The sequence below is a fragment of the Silene latifolia genome, chromosome 11 (assembly GCF_048544455.1).
Source record: "Silene latifolia isolate original U9 population chromosome 11, ASM4854445v1, whole genome shotgun sequence".
NCBI lineage: Eukaryota > Viridiplantae > Streptophyta > Magnoliopsida > Caryophyllales > Caryophyllaceae > Silene > Silene latifolia.
This window is the reverse complement of record NC_133536.1, coordinates 166,893,471-166,910,245: the sequence shown is the minus strand read 5'-3', so window position 1 is coordinate 166,910,245 and position 16,775 is coordinate 166,893,471. Positions and strand designations below refer to the sequence as shown.

The 16,775-nt window shown below is 37.5% G+C and overlaps 1 protein-coding gene across 1 annotated transcript; it reads left to right on the top strand.

Annotated features, from left to right (window-relative positions):
• Positions 1-6,566: 6,566 nt before the first annotated feature.
• LOC141614316 (mechanosensitive ion channel protein 10-like) lies at positions 6,567-16,523 on the top strand. The gene is made up of 4 exons (XM_074433072.1): positions 6,567-6,641; positions 6,727-7,020; positions 7,145-7,347; positions 16,244-16,523. Exons 1-4 carry the CDS (start codon positions 6,567-6,569, stop codon positions 16,521-16,523), a joined length of 852 nt encoding a protein of 283 aa, XP_074289173.1.
• The last annotated feature ends 252 nt before the right edge of the window (positions 16,524-16,775 follow it).

The following is a 16,775-nucleotide window of genomic DNA, read 5'->3' as shown; positions in this document are numbered from 1 at the left end:
CAAAACCCCATATGGTCCTAGTATACACCTAAAAAAGAATGAGAGTGTTAGTGTGAACCAAGAAGAATATGCTAAGATAATTGGCAGTGTCATGTTTTTAATGAATTATACAAGACCAGACATTGCTTATACGGTAAGTCGTCTTAGCAGGTATACACATAGTCCAAATCAGTCACACTGGAATGCTTTATATCGACTTCTAAAATATCTTAGGGGAACTATGGATTGGGGTTTGCACTATTCCAAATCACCATGTGTTTTAGAAGGATATTGTGATGCTAATTGGGTGTCTGATAATGATGAGATTCATTCTACTAGTGGATATGTGTTTACTTTGGCTAGTGGTGCTATCTCTTGGAAATCTTCTAAACAGAGTTGTATTGCAAAATCAACAATGGAATCTGAGTTTATTGCTTTAGAATTGGCAGGTGAGGAAGCCGAGTGGCTAAGGAACCTGTTAGCAGACATTCCATTGTGGGGGAGACCGGCTCCATCAGTTTCAATGCATTGCGATTCTCAAGCAGCCATTGGTGTGGCAGGCAATCAAGCTTACAACGGAAAGAGGAGGCATATACGCTTGAGACATGCTATAGTGAGGAATCTGATCAGAAATAATGTGATATCACTGGATTATGTAAAATCGGAGAGGAATATTGCGGATCCTCTCACGAAAGGCCTCTGCAGAAAATTAGTGCTGGAGTCAGCACGAGGAATGGGTTTAAAGCCTATTAGGAGTGAATCGTGACGGGGCTCCCTCACTTGGGTTTACCAAGTTCAATGGGTCAAACGAAGTCACGAGGATCTCATGTTGTAATACTACTACCATTCCTATTTTAATAAAAGTGATGTAGTATTCTTTTATATTGTGTTATTTCTGTCAAGTGAGGAAGGTTGAGCTAAGCTCTTAATAAGTCCATAGTCCTTGTTTAAGGATGGTTTGTGACAGTCAAGCCTGATGGACTTACCTATGTGAATGTGGGGGAAATGCCCTACCCCCCATGAGGTCTTTAGGCTTTAAGAACTCTAGAGCGTTCACGAGAACCCAGGCATGTGAGGGGCACCTTTTATGACATTTCGCGAGGACGAACACAGATTTGAATGCAGGTTTGTGCGCAGTTATCCGTTACAAACCACCGTGGAGAGTCCAATGCCGAGAGCAACTCGATACGGCTGTAGCAGGTAATTGTATGCACAGGGTGACAATTCAATTCCTCAGGAACATTTTCATCTTAAGACTTACGTTCCGTTGCCCTAATCAGCTATTTCTCTTCTTCTTGTTTTGAATCATGTGGGGGATTGTTGGAAGTATTGCTTAGTTTTGCTTCAAAAGAATCCCACATTGATAAAATATGTTGGAGTATTATAGTTTATAAGTGATCTTTTGTATTGGACTACTAGATATGTAGTGGTTAAGGGCACGTACAGCCACACACGCGCGCGCGCGCGCCACGCCACGTCGGGCCGGGCTCTGGGCTCTGAGCACCTGCGGTGCGAGCCGTAGGCCGTTTTTGGAAATACGATCACTTATGCTCTATAATGTTTTTGCACAATTTCCGAAACTGATTACTCAAGTCTTTTAGAGAAATGTCGCGTTTTCCGTAGACTGAAAGTGCAATCTTCTGTACTGATTTTGTGTTTTACAAAACTGATTTTACAGTCTTGTAAAATCTATTTACGAGACACTTTATGATGGTTTCTGGATCCTTCCTACACCTCCTATATATACACCCTTTTTCTACCATTTCGGAACACAACACACAATTCTCTCTTCTCTATATCTGTCTCTCTACACTATAATTCCATAGCTGATTTTGGGCAACGTTTTGTTACTACTCCTCAATCCGGGTCTTTGTCGTACACCTTAGGCTCGGAAGTCGTGTAACCCTGGGGGTTGGTTGCCAAGAGGCCGTGTGTATCGAGCGGGGCAAATTCAACTTTAGAGCAGTGATTCTTATCACGCCACGACTTCTATCTCTGCTGGTTCTGTAAGTTTTACCGTTCATTGTTTTCGTACTAGAGTTCCTATCTTGCATTGATCATTTGATGTTCAAGTCTCCTTTCATAGCCCATTTACAATCACAGTGCATACCATTCTGAGCTTCAAAAACCAGCCTCTTTTATATGAATCTCCTCGCAATTAAGCTCTTTAAGCACTTATTTAAGTCTTCTAAACTTCATAACTAACACACACATAGGAACTCTAGAGGCAGGTGCATTCGGGAAAGGCTCCTGAACTTTCCGAGAGAAAGATGGGACAGAACTCCACATATCGGTTTTTCCCCTTTCATTCAAGATATAGGTTGGAGATTAGTAGGTTTCTACCTCCACGATCAGAAGAACTATCAGAAGATATACACCATTCATTACAAACTCTCATTCAGTATTTCAGTCCCGGGATTGCCTTTGATATGCCACGAATTGCATTTTTTTTTTAAAAAAAAAAAAGAAAGTTTGTTCAATTAGTGCTACTGCTTACAAATGAATTGTTTTTTGATATAATAGGAAAGTCTCACACACAAGAATTACTGTGATTGATGAACTAGCCATTTGGACATAAAACATGATTTGAAAATAATATATTGCAAATACAATTATATAAATACCATTGTAAGAGAAGAGTATGCAAAATGAGTTATTTAAAATGTATTGTTGAACAATTAATTCATTAATTTGGTAATGCTTCAAATTTTCAAGTATAATGCAGTAATTTGACAAAGGAAACTATAGTGTGAACTGTACACCTACATTTCACAACTTGATGCATTAATGAGTATTGTTTCTTTTGGTTAATTGATCAGACGCGCTATATATGTTGAGGAAGCAAAATAAGGATACAATGGTCTCACACGAATCGGTTGATGAAGAAGCACCGGATGATGGAAACAATGATAACGGTACTACAAATGACAACAACGAAATGGCTATGAAACGAAACACTTACTCTAGCTCTTATTTTCTAAGGATCGACAGAAAAAAGAGAGAACCGGTCATATTTCGGAGCTACCTAGCAATATGTTGTTTGGCCATAGAACTATGTATTGCTAGTTTTACGGTCCATTCACTTGAAGAAGCGTCACTAAAAGGCCTACGTATGTGGCAATGGTGCATACTAATTGCAGCACTTCTCTCCGGCCCTCTCCTAAGCAAAGCTATTAAATTCATCTTGCGCTTTACCATCCCAGAGTTCATTATGAGAGAAGATGTGATATACTATGTTATGGTTTAGCATGATACTCGTAGCTTGGCTATGGGTCGTGGAAGAGCCTAGTTACCTAGGCTTGCCACAACAAGACATTGGAAAAATTAAGAAAAAATACGCTACAACTTTTCATATAATAACTGTCACCATAATTACCTTCATATTAGGTTATTTCCTATGGGCTCTCAAGGATTTAGTAATTATGAAGGCGAAATCCTCGTTCCATATAAAACGTTTTTTTGATAGAATTAAAGAAACATTAGTGCATCAATACTTGGTCGAAACACTCTCTCGAGGACCTCAACATAACAAGGAGAATAGTCCAGTTGAGAGTAATGAAACGAATTATATGCAGAAATTCTTAAGTAAAGTAAGGCATGGGAGAAAGGTAAAAATGATGGTTGTCTTGCCATACGTTGCGGATTGGACTCAAGATGTTCTTTCTTATTGGGGAATGAAGACGTTGATTGAAGAGATTATCGAAAATCCGAGTTTAAGCTATTACAAGGATAATGACATTTATATTTATGATAAAACAAAAGCTATATTCAAGCTGCTGACACTATATTTAATTTAGTGGTCCATCCAACTCATGTGGAAGATGAATCGTAAGTATACTCCCCATATTTAATTTGTGTTATTAGTAATTTAGTATATGAGAATGACTGAGCCATAGGGATTAGGGAGACACAGTGTTTTAATTCTTTTAATTCATTACAAAAATGGGGTTTAATAACAAACAAATTGACGAAATGGGGTGACTTTGAAAGTAATTACCAAAAATGGGTCCACGTGGGCTCGGTTTTGGTGGAGCTAGGTTCCGGATTATAGTCACTTAGCCGGACAACGATTTGGGTTGAAAACGCTCACCCGGTGAGCGACTTAATAGTATTTTTGGAAAAAATAATAATAATAATATTGCATAATGGAAAAATCGAACCCGCGTCAAACTCTTTGAACATTCGCCTACAAACCACCACAACAAGAGTAATCACTTGATTATTTAAAGCGCTTGAAAGCTCATAAACGTAGTATAAAATAAGATCAGCGATTACGAGTACGAGAATAACTAAATTGCTGCGCTAGTTACGACATAAGTCTTTGCCTGGTACAGTGGTTAGTGGATTATTAATATGATTGTCAATGCCCATGGGTTCGATTCCTGCTAGGATCATTTTTCTATTATTCTTTTTTTTTTGCAAAATAGTATAGTCGTTGGGCCCCTAAGCGACTTGGGCCTCGGTCGCTGGGCCCCTAAGCGACTTGGGCTAAAATAGCTGGCCCTTAAAAGCAACTGTAATTTCATGTCACCCAACACGTAGTCGCTTAGCGGGAAAGCGACTTGAAGACAAGTATAGGTTCGGGTGTGACGTGGACTCATTTTGAGTAATAACTTTCAACAAAACCCTATTGTGTTAATTTTTTTTGTTTTAAACCCTTTTTTTGAAAAAAATTCATTAAATGGAGGGTACTAGAATTAAGGAGAGAGAATAAAATAAGGTAAAGTATTGTAGTGGGGTTTGGTAATTGGAGAGAGGGAAAGTATTTTGGGGGTATTATTGTGGGTGAGGTGATTAAAATAAGTATTGTTGTGGGGGTAAGTTGATTAAAATAAGTATTGCTGTGAGGTAAGTTGGAGAGTAAGGTGATTAAAATAAGTATAAAACTTTACTAAATAAGGAAATAGAGAAAATATTGTGAATAAATGAAAAAAAAAAAGGGAAGTTTATGTAGAATAGGAGGGAGTATTATTTTTTCGTAATTTATTTTCGCAGTACAGATTTTACTCATCTCAGTACTTTTAGCACCAAGTTTTCCATTTTTCTACCCTTACTGAAAAAAACATCAAACCTAATTCTCTCTACCTTCTCTCTATTATTTCATCCTTTAATTATCTTCATCCTCCTTCAAATTATTCAATTATGAATAATGATTTGAATATAGAACAAGTATTTAATTCACTAATCAATTATTACTAATCAAATTGACTCTTTATAGTTTTGTATTTTTTAAATTAGGGTTTATGTTCTAATTAATTATTTGTTAATTGATGTGGATGATAGGGAAATTGGTGTAGTCGGATGTCACCAGGCAACATGGGATGTCGCTGCCGGCGGGAAGGACGTCCGTGTCACCGTGTGTCACGTCGCCGGATTCTGTTCGATTGGCTGGTGAGAAGGGAGAGGCGGGTGGTGCGGGTAGGAGAAGTGCATGGGGTGGCGTACTAATTCAGCGAAGGTGGCCGACAGTAGTGATGGCCGGCGAGTAAATACAGTTAATCGGCATGGGTGGCTGCCGTTGGAGGTCATGTTGGTGGTTAAGTACATACGGAGTAGCAGGCTAAATAGAAGCGTACACTAGTACCTTGTTTGATTTTTTTCTCTTTTTTCTTCAATGTATTGTACGTTTGTACTACACTACTACTACCTCAGTATGTAGAAAGTGATTGAGTTTTTTCAATTTAGTATGTAGTTTCATAGTATGAATACAATAATGTTAATCCAATTGATTGAGTTTTTTCAGAAAAAAATTCAGTGTAGTATGTGTTTGAATACAGTACTTAATTATTTGGGTAAAATTAGAGAGAATAGTTATAGAGAAGCTAGAGAGAGAAAATGAAGGGGGAAGTGTAAGGGGTATAATTGTCAACAATGTACTGCGATGAGTAAAATGTGTACTGCGAAAATCAGTACCCTATTTTTTTTAGCATCCTGGTAATAATTCCTTACAAAAATTTGAGAAAACTTGTAAATTGCGACCATTATTGTTGTAGTGGATAAATACATTCTAAAATTGTAAAACTATATATATACGTCTATTAGTCTATACTAGTTTTTAATTACAAAGCGTTTTGCTTGTGACGGGTTAATCTCGTCGCAAGTTTGTGACCTCTCACAAAAAGGGAGAGGGGATAAGGTGTGACACCTCCTATGTGCTCACCTTTTAATGGTCATTTTGTCAGAGGAAACGGTATTCGTCACAAGCTTGTGATAGATATCTCCCGTCTTCAATGTGATTTTGTGTTTTAATTAATTGGTTGATGAAATCTCACATTTAACGGCAGCCAACAAGGAATTGGATGTGAGGTCCTTAACCGTAAACTTAGATAGTTTAGGTTCTTAACTGGAAAAAATTAAATAGTTGAGGTCCTTAACTTAGTGTTAACTCATATATGATTAGGATATTTTAACTTTTCAATCTAATCATCATAAAATTTAGTACTCCGTATTAATTTTGATTTTATTTGAAGGCTAATTTTCTCTAAGTTGTTTACCCCTCATCTTGTACATGGCTTTAATATATTGATGGATCTAGGGCTCCAAAATTCATTAGCCGGCTAAATTTAAGGTGTTTTCAACAAGACGCAATGTATAGAGAGGATATAGCGGTGAAATATTTGTTTGAAGGAGCTGAACAAGTTGATGAAATCACAAAATGGATGGTATGATACCTTTCCATGTTCAAATACACGGATATATATGCTAACCAAGAGATTTTGACTCGAGTTCTTTGTATGTGTGTGATAGGTGAAGGTATACAAATATCGTAAAGCAGTAGTTCGCGCCTTGGAGGCAAACAAGAGCTTATTCATGAAGTTTAATCGATTCGTGAATGTATTGTTGATCTTCCTTATTTTTGTTCTATGGCTTATAATGCTTAAAGTTGAAACTAGGAAAGTCATTTTCCTCATTGGAACTGCTATTGTTGGTTCGGCCTTCGTGTTTGGAGAAACTACCAAGAAATTTCTCGAAAACATTTTGTTTGTATTTTTTGTGCATCCTTTCGACATTGGCGACTGTTGTCAAATTGATAATACTCTGGTAAGTCAATTCTAATTCTAGTATACTACGTAGTTCTTAGCATATGAGGCCATAAACCATTATAAATAATTGGATAATACTCTTGTAAGTCAATTCTAATTCCAGTATTAAACGTATTTGATAGGTGATCATTGAGGAGATTAACTTTCTTTCAACAACAGTCTCGACATTTGACAATGAGATGAAACATTATCCAAATGCAGTTTTGTCTAGCCAACCTATCAGCAACTATACAAGAAGCCCCGAAATGGGTGACAATGTCACATTCTTTCTTGATCTCGATACACATGTTGATAAAATTGATGACCTTAAAATCAAAATAAAATGGTAATTGTAATACCCCGTATTTTATATAATATAATGAATTAAACGGATATTATTATATATTAATTATTATACATTTTATAATATTAATTAAGTCGGGTTAATTGTTGAGTCGATAACCACGTTAAATTATTTTACTTAACTCGCGTTGTATCGATCTAAGTTAATGGAGACGGGTTTATATGGAATTCGAAATGTGAGCTAACCAGTTGAGCTGGCCCAATAACTGTCCAGCCCATTAAACCCTAAAGCCCAACTAACCCTAACCCTAACCCTAAACCTAAGAATACCCTACCCTCTACCCACCTCCCTCCTACACTCCCTCAACCCGCCTCCCTCTTTTTCAGCAACACCAACATCAACCTTCACGGAATTCGAGAGAGAGAGAGTGTGTCTGGGTGTTGACGGCGCAGCAAGGAAGCCCTTAGGGTGGTTGGCGACGACAGTGGGTGGCCCTGGTGGCCGTTGTGGTGGCAGAAAAATGGTAAGAGCAACTCCTTTCCTCTGTTTTCACTTTTCTGTCCGTTTTTGTGGGTGGTTACGTGCCTTAGGGAGTGGTTGCTGCTGGTGGTTGAAGGGGTATATGGGTAGTGGGATGTGTGGCGAGTGACATGGTGGTGGTTAGGGTGAGTGTAGGTGGTGGAAATGGCGGCGGGGAGGTGTTGTCGACGGGGGTAGACACACGGGTTTACATACGGGTTTTCAGGCGGTTTAGAATGGCTAGGTTGGGGTGGCTCCACCGTGGACTAGGGGGAGGTCGAAACGGTGGTGTCACTGTGTCTGGGTGCGTGGTTTGGCGGCGAGCATGACGGTGGTGGTTTGGCAGGGGGTAGTCGTTGGTTGCGGTGGTGGTAAGAGATAAACAGGGAGTTGTTGGTGAGGCTTGGCGGTGAACCAGGCCAAATGCCAGCCCTGGTTCGACTCGCCGGCGGCAGTCGACCAGGCTGGTGGTGGTTGTTGGTGGTGGGGTTGAAGTGGGGACCACGGCTGGTGGTTGTCGTGGTGGTGTAGGTGGCGCGTGAGGGGTGTGAGCGAGAGTGAAGGTGTGGGTCGTGTTTAATCGGGTTATTCGAATTGTTTTAGTTTTGAAACGGGTTTTCATAATTTAAATAGTTATAATTCGTAATGGGTCGTATTCTTAATTAATTAATTTAATTCCCGAGTCTTCTAAATAACTTATTTAATTTAATTTCCGGGTTATTTAAATAATTAAAGACGGGTTTAAGTCGGGTTGTGAGTTGTTCAAATGTTTGATTCGGGTTTTCTCAATCGTATAATTCGTTTAATCTTTTAATTATCATATTGGTTATTCAATTTAATTCCCGAGCCAGTTAAATAATTCAAGTCGGGTTTTTGAGTTGGGTTTGTTAAAAGAGAAAAGCTACTATATCGGGAAAGTTTCCATTTTAAGAAATTCTACTTTAGTAACTTCCTATGTTGGGAAGTTGGGTCAAATACTAATCGGGTTATTTTAGTTATCAGTTGGGCATAAGTTTGGTGTCGGGATTGTATTTCGGGAAAACTTCTATTTTGGGATATTTCTATATTTAGTAGTTAGTAATTATAAATATTATAATTGTTTTAGGTGACGGATTCGTGAAGGGTCGATAATCAAATTCATTGCTTTATTTTCGGATCGCTTAAACTGCTTAATTGGAATTGCTGGCACTTTGAGGTAGGGAAATACACTTGACTTATTATCGTTGTTGTTTAATTGTGTTGACTTGATTCGTGGTTGTTGATTTACGCTATGATTCATATATGTGAAGGTGATTGATTGAATTGATCGTATTGAGTATGATATCACAACATCGAGTAACCGACATGATTTTATGATTTATCAGTTCAGTGATTTATATATATATATATATATATATATATATATATATATATATATATATATATATATATATATATATATATATATATATATATATATATATATATATATATTGTGTTGCATTAATTTATGTTGAGCTTCTCATGTGCATTGGAGTTGGAGGATGGTGTAGGAGTGACGATGTTGAGATACGATGTGAGTTGTGATAAGGCCCAGGCGGGTTCTCGCAGACTTGCCCTGGTGTCCTCAGGAAAGGGCAGATCGGCTACGGTCGATATATATAGTCTACCGGGGATCGGTATGGTTGGGTTGTCCGGGGTATGAGATATGAGATATGAGTTGAGATGGAGATGGAGGTGACGGAGGAGCATGCATATCATATTTTATTGTTTCATTGTTTTCCCTACTCGCCTTCGCTGGTGACCTGTGTATTCGTGTACGCTTTGTGATGATCCAATTATTGGGGAGCAGATTGACAGGTATTTCGAGAGACCGATGGGAGCTGGCGGGAAGAGAGCTTGGATGACCGACTTAGTGCCTAGCCCACCTTAGTCTTATTAGTAGTTTTATCAGACTTTATCTTTTAGTCATATTTTTGGAGGCTTTGTTTTAATTCCAGTTGTAATCTCACTATAAACATTTTAATAAAGTGTTGTGTTTCTTTCCTTTGTTATCTACTGCCTCGGGTTTCCGAGATGGTAACACCATCATTTATCCGAGGAGTCCTAGTTCGTGCTCTTAAATAAATGGGGGTGTTACAAAGTGGTATCAGAGCGAACGATCCTCGGCCTAAACCAATGAATCCAATGAACATAGGAAGAGTCTAAATAAAATGAACCCCGGGATAGAACTGTTAGGAGCACACTAAGGTAAGGTATGAGTTAGGGGCCCCCTCACACCGAACCAGCGGCCCTCTCAGTTTGACCCGGAAACCCTGAGTGTATATGAGAGAAAGGGTAGAAGAGTTGCTTGAGGTTGAGCATGGAATTCAAATATCGTTGCCTAAGTATTAACTGATTGATACATTGATTATTGCATAATCGAGTTGATGTGTATCTTGAGACCCATATATTCTAACCATTCTGCAGGACAACGCTACGGTAAGTATTTTGTATGAATGATGACGTGATCATATGATGTTGTGGAAATGAGAAATAAATTTTCGAGTTCAGGATTAATAATCAATGAAGTGTTGTGCTAGTCGTGAACATGAAAATGATTGCGAGTCGATGATAGTTACCTAGGTGGATGTTGAATAATGTGCTGATAGTACTATTATGTCTAGTAATATGCGGTTATGTGATCCCAAAGCCATGCTAGTATAGTCTTGTGATAGTAATTAGAAACACTATCGAATTGCATGTTTATAGTCATAACAATCATGAGTTAGATATACGGAGTAGGTCGAGATACGAAGGGATTCTATGGGGTAGATGTTACGAATTGTACAGTGTGAGATTTAAGTTAGGATGGATTAGTATCGATAGTATAGTTGTAAGAATTGGGACATAGAAAATGAACGACATAGTCTTTGAAACTCGTTTAGTTTGATGTTACTCTTTAATTGACATTCTTGTCATTTCTTTTTCGTTAATTGCCTATGGATGAAAATTTTATGGGAGATAGCCTCGCGAGTTAGTGTTCATTTGGCGTTAGTTTCATGCTTATATGATATACGGATTAGGAGTAATAAATATTTTAGTGAGTTGTGGTTAGGAAGTTTCTGTGCAGTGATGTTTTGACCAACGATTTTGTAAAAAATCCTCATTTAAATTGTATTAATAATTTTCGCATAATTCCAACTCCATCGATCATAAAATTTGCATATGTTTTCAAATTGATAAGCCACGAAAAAAAAAATTCTTGATGTCTCTATATTAAACGGTAGGTTTTGCAAACTGACCCAAGTTTTGGACCAATTGCTGTCACATGTTTGTTTGGACCAACTGAGTTGTAAGATTCTTTAAAAATGAAATTCTTGTGCTTTAGACCTAATTCTTTTTCTCCTGTGTTTTTAACTCTCCGTGTTTTATAAAAATAATAGGAATCAAGTTTTAATCGAACGGTTATTTATTCGTGATCTTGAAAGTTACAACGTGAAACATGACTTGTAAAATGTGTGTTCTAGGTTGAGTTTCATACAGTTGTTTGATTAATTCATGAACCTTAGTAATGTGAATTTATAATGCTTTATATGACGATAGTAGCACGCATGTTCAGTAGTTTATATATCTTAGCAAGTGATAAAATTAAAACTTAGTTGATAACACTGTTGGCATGATAGCATGAGTAACATTGGATAGCTTAATTTGATTCTTAAACGAGGGTGAAATGTTTATACGAGTCCAGTTGTTTGCATACGTTATATACATTTGGCATGTTGTAATATTTCTGACGTGTTCATCATATTTGCATAGTGGTCGGATATATATAAATATAAAACTATATTGTCATATCTTGGTAAAGTTGATGGCGTTAAATGTTAATTTGATTGTTCTAAGATACTCGCATGAATATTTATAATAATTATGTTTAATTGTTTACACATGGATGGTAGTAATGAGTATGTCTAAATGTTCACACATGTAAGATGCATCTAAGTTCTAATGTCTTTCATATGAGTTGTGTGCCAATAGTTATATGTATTACCTTCATCACATTAAATTATTTCAGTTGAACCTAAACCTATAACATGATAATAAACAGTGAGTTATTTCTTATTGGGTATGTTCGTTATTATATTGTCATAAAATGCTAAAGTGATTCTTACAATCGTAACACAACATTTGACATATCTATATTCTCGAGTCGTTACTATCAATTATATTCTAATAGAGATTGTTTATGATAACTATGTTGACAATTATAATAGGATAACTCTTTGATGATTCACATGATATACATTGGTTTAAATGATAGTCGTTATGGTTACATTTAATTGAGCCACGAGTTGCCTAATTATTCAAATCGTGCAAATCAGAGAAGTTATTCAAGTTGTTAATCTTTTATCATAGCTAGTGTTCTATAAAGTATATGATGGCAAATGTATATGTTAAACTATTTATACAATATCTTTTGTTTTGCTGAAAACGAATTATACTAAGTTGCTGGACACAATTGAATGATATGGATGCTAAGATGTTAAACACATGAGGGATATGGAAGTAATGTTGTCGTTGTCATAGATCATATGTTGTTACTTTTATTAGGAAACATGTTTTCAGAATTGATATCGTGCAAACAATTTTGATAATTTAAAATATGAATGATGAGTATGTTGTTGATTGCTTAAATTCATCGGCCTAATTCATGACCTAAACCAGTGAGTGAGTAAATGGTTGTACAAACATGTCAATAAGATCCTGTGATTGTGAGGGATAGCAATGGTAGATCTGTTTTCTGTGATATGTTTACAAATGTGAGAAGTTTTTAAATTGTTTTGTTGATTTTGCTCTCGCTCGTCCATAGTCTATAATTGGTCATCAAATTGTTTAGTTGTGAAACCGTGTAAACCTTGGTTCCTTTCTTGTTGTTCTTTTAGTTTGGTGTTGTGTTTTTTTTTTTTTAAGTTAAGCATGAGCTAGTAATAAATGTTACTTGTTGACAATCAGATAATTCCTTAATAAAACCTTGTTTCGACCTTAATGTTGATGCGCAATCTCTTATCATGTGTTCTTTCCTGTCACATGTGGTTGATAATGATTTTGTTGCATAGGTATATGAAAATTGAAAAGAGGTTACGAGGACGTAACCATGTTTCTAGTCGGGTAGGATTGTAAAATCTTAATATTTATATTGCACTTGTTTGTAGATGGTAGTAGTTTTGATCAAGTAGACGTTTCGTTGTGGGGTACCTATGCAAATGAGTTCTATATGTTTTGTTCCTACTTCTTTAGTTGGTTGGTGTGTAAAAGAAGAGTGTAGTTAAACTACTGGTATTGAGTTATGAGTTTTGGGGCCTTTGTGCCGAGTTATGTTTGCGGTCCAGTGTGACCATGGTGATTGAGTTATTTGAGTTGAGATCGGAATTTAGATGGAAGATGACGGTGTTCTCGGGTGAATATTTAGTTGTTATACATTTGTGTTCTCAGGTAGTTATTAGTCGTAGTTAGTTGGGTTAAGTAAAGACGAGTTAAACTTCGGGACGAAGTTTATTTTTAGGAGGGCAGAATGTAACATTTCGTGTTTGTTATGTTTAATTGATGTGTCAAAAGTAGGTGTTAACCGTGTTAGAAATGTGTGACGTCCGTAAGTACGATATGCAATACCCTTCTGAGGTTTGAGTACGGGAGCGAACTTCGGGACGAAGTTCATTTTAAGGGGGGAAGACTGTAATACCCCGTATTTTATATAATATAATGAATTAAACGGATATTATTATATATTAATTATTATACATTTTATAATATTAATTAAGTCGGGTTAATTGTTGAGTCGATAACCACGTTAAATTATTTTACTTAACTCGCGTTGTATCGATCTAAGTTAATGGAGACGGGTTTATATGGAATTCGAAATGTGAGCTAACCAGTTGAGCTGGCCCAATAACTGTCCAGCCCATTAAACCCTAAAGCCCAACTAACCCTAACCCTAACCCTAAACCTAAGAATACCCTACCCTCTACCCGCCTCCCTCCTACACTCCCTCAACCCGCCTCCCTCTTTTTCAGCAACACCAACATCAACCTTCACGGAATTCGAGAGAGAGAGAGAGTGTGTCTGGGTGTTGACGGCGCAGCAAGGAAGCCCTTAGGGTGGTTGGCGACGACAGTGGGTGGCCCTGGTGGCCGTTGTGGTGGCAGAAAAATGGTAAGAGCAACTCCTTTCCTCTGTTTTCACTTTTCTGTTCGTTTTTGTGGGTGGTTACGTGCCTTAGGGAGTGGTTGCTGCTAGTGGTTGAAGGGGTATATGGGTAGTGGGATGTGTGGCGAGTGACATGGTGGTGGTTAGGGTGAGTGTAGGTGGTGGAAATGGCGGCAGGAGGTGTTGTCGACAGGGGTAGACACACGGGTTTACATACGGGTTTTCAGGCGGTTTAGAATGGCTAGGTTGGGGTGGCTCCACCGTGGACTAGGGGGAAGTCGAAACGGTGGTGTCACTGTGTCTGGGTGCGTGGTTTGGCGGCGAGCATGACGGTGGTGGTTTGGCAGGGGGTAGTCGTTGGTTGCGGTGGTGGTAAGAGATAAACAGGGAGTTGTTGGTGAGGCTTGGCGGTGAACCAGGCCAAATGCCAGCCCTGGTTCGACTCGCCGGCGGCAGTCGACCAGGCTGGTGGTGGTTGTTGGTGGTGGGGTTGAAGTGGGGACCACGGCTGGTGGTTGTCGTGGTGGTGTAGGTGGCGCGTGAGGGGTGTGAGCGAGAGTGAAGGTGTGGGTCGTGTTTAATCGGGTTATTCGAATTGTTTTAGTTTTGAAACGGGTTTTCATAATTTAAATAGTTATAATTCGTAATGGGTCGTATTCTTAATTAATTAATTTAATTCCCGAGTCTTCTAAATAACTTATTTAATTTAATTTAGGGTTATTTAAATAATTAAAGACGGGTTTAAGTCGGGTTGTGAGTTGTTCAAATGTTTGATTCGGGTTTTCTCAATCGTATAATTCGTTTAATCTTTTAATTATCATATTGGTTATTCAATTTAATTCCCGAGCCAGTTAAATAATTCAAGTCGGGTTTTTGAGTTGGGTTTGTTAAAAGAGAAAAGCTACTATATCGGGAAAGTTTCCATTTTAAGAAATTCTACTTTAGTAACTTCCTATGTTGGGAAGTTGGGTCAAATACTAATCGGGTTATTTTAGTTATCAGTTGGGCATAAGTTTGGTGTCGGGATTGTATTTCGGGAAAACTTCTATTTTGGGATATTTCTATATTTAGTAGTTAGTAATTATAAATATTATAATTGTTTTAGGTGACGGATTCGTGAAGGGTCGATAATCAAATTCATTGCTTTATTTTTGGATCGCTTAAACCGCTTAATTGGAATTTTGGCACTTTGAGGTAGGGAAATACACTTGACTTATTATCGTTGTTGTTTAATTGTGTTGACTTGATTCGTGGTTGTTGATTTACGCTATGATTCATATATGTGAAGGTGATTGATTGAATTGATCGTATTGAGTATGATATCACAACATCGAGTAACCGACATGATTTTATGATTTATCGATTCGTTGATTTATATATATATATATATATATATATATATATATATATATATATATATATATATATATATATATATATATATATATATATATATATATTGTGTTGCATTAATTTATGTTGAGCTTCTCATGTGCATTGGAGTTGGAGGATGGTGTAGGAGTGACGATGTTGAGATACGATGTGAGTTGTGATAAGGCCCGGGCGGGTTCGCAGACTTGCCCTGGTGTCCTCGATTCGAAATGCGCGAGATCGGCTACGGTCGATATATATAGTCTAAGGGGATCGGTATGGTTGGGTTGTCCGGGTATGAGATATGAGATATGAGTTGAGATGGAGATGGAGGTGACGGAGGAGCATGCATATCATATTTTATTGTTTCATTGTTTTCCCTACTCGGCCTTCGCGGTGACCGACCCCGTGTATTCGTGTACGCCTGTGATGATCCAATTATTGGGGAGCAGATTGACATGGTATTTTAGACCGATGGGAGCTGGCCGGGAAGAGAGCTTGGATGACTGACTTAGTGCCTAGCCCACCTTAGTCTTATTAGTAGTTTTATCAGACTTTATCTTTTGGTCATATTTTTGGAGACTTTGTTTTAATTCCAGTTGTAATCTCACTATAAACATTTTAATAAAGTACTGTGTTTCTTTCCTTTGTTATCTACTGCCTCGGGTTTTCGAGATGGTAACACCGTCATTTATCTGAGGAGTCCTAGTTCAGGCTCTTAAATAAATGGGGGTGTTACAGTAATGCTTTTATGTTTTATGTCGAAAGACATTATAATATGATTTGGTTTCATTAACGACTATGTTAGCTCTTGAAAACTTGTTTCTTTAACGACTACATACGTTATAGCGTACTTATTAAAATTAGGAAGTGTGTTGCTCCACAGGTACATAAAGAAGAATCCACAAAACTGGTGTGATGAGCATGATTGGGTAATAGAACTGGACAATAGTCAGCAAAACAATATGGCTAGAATTAAGATGACTTTGCGCCTGAAACACACCATTAACTCCCATGAGCTAACTGAGAGACAACTTCGTAAAAGTGAACTTGTATTGGAAATTAAGAAGGCTCTTCATGAGTTGGTCTTAGCTGCTAAAAGGACTAAGGGGAGTTCAACCATGGACGGTGTGACACAAGAAGAAGATGTTATATATAGTTTCTAGATGTTGAGACTTGGACAAAAGATATTGTGAAGTATATAAGTTGGGTGAAAAAGATAATATTAAAGTTTGTTATGCTGATCTCATTTATGTGTTAGTTAGAAGAGTAGAATTACTTCTACTACAAATACTATAACAAGTTGTAATAAAAAAGACAAAATATATTCAAGAAAAATCCTCTAAAGAGGGTGTGAAGATGAGCAGCGGAGCTCGAGGATTCATCCATGGCAAATCAAATGAGAAAATGAGGAAAGA

What these genes read in the sequence shown, in the direction of transcription:
- LOC141614316 (XM_074433072.1), top strand. Translation starts at nt 6,567, where the DNA reads ATGTATAGAGAGGATATAGCGGTGAAATATTTGTTTGAAGGAGCTGAA. An exon ending in ATGAAATCACAAAATGGATG is followed by an intron (nt 6,642 to 6,726) that starts GTATGATACCTT and finishes TGTGTGTGATAG; the next exon opens with GTGAAGGTATACAAATATCG. An exon ending in GTCAAATTGATAATACTCTG is followed by an intron (nt 7,021 to 7,144) that starts GTAAGTCAATTC and finishes CGTATTTGATAG; the next exon opens with GTGATCATTGAGGAGATTAA.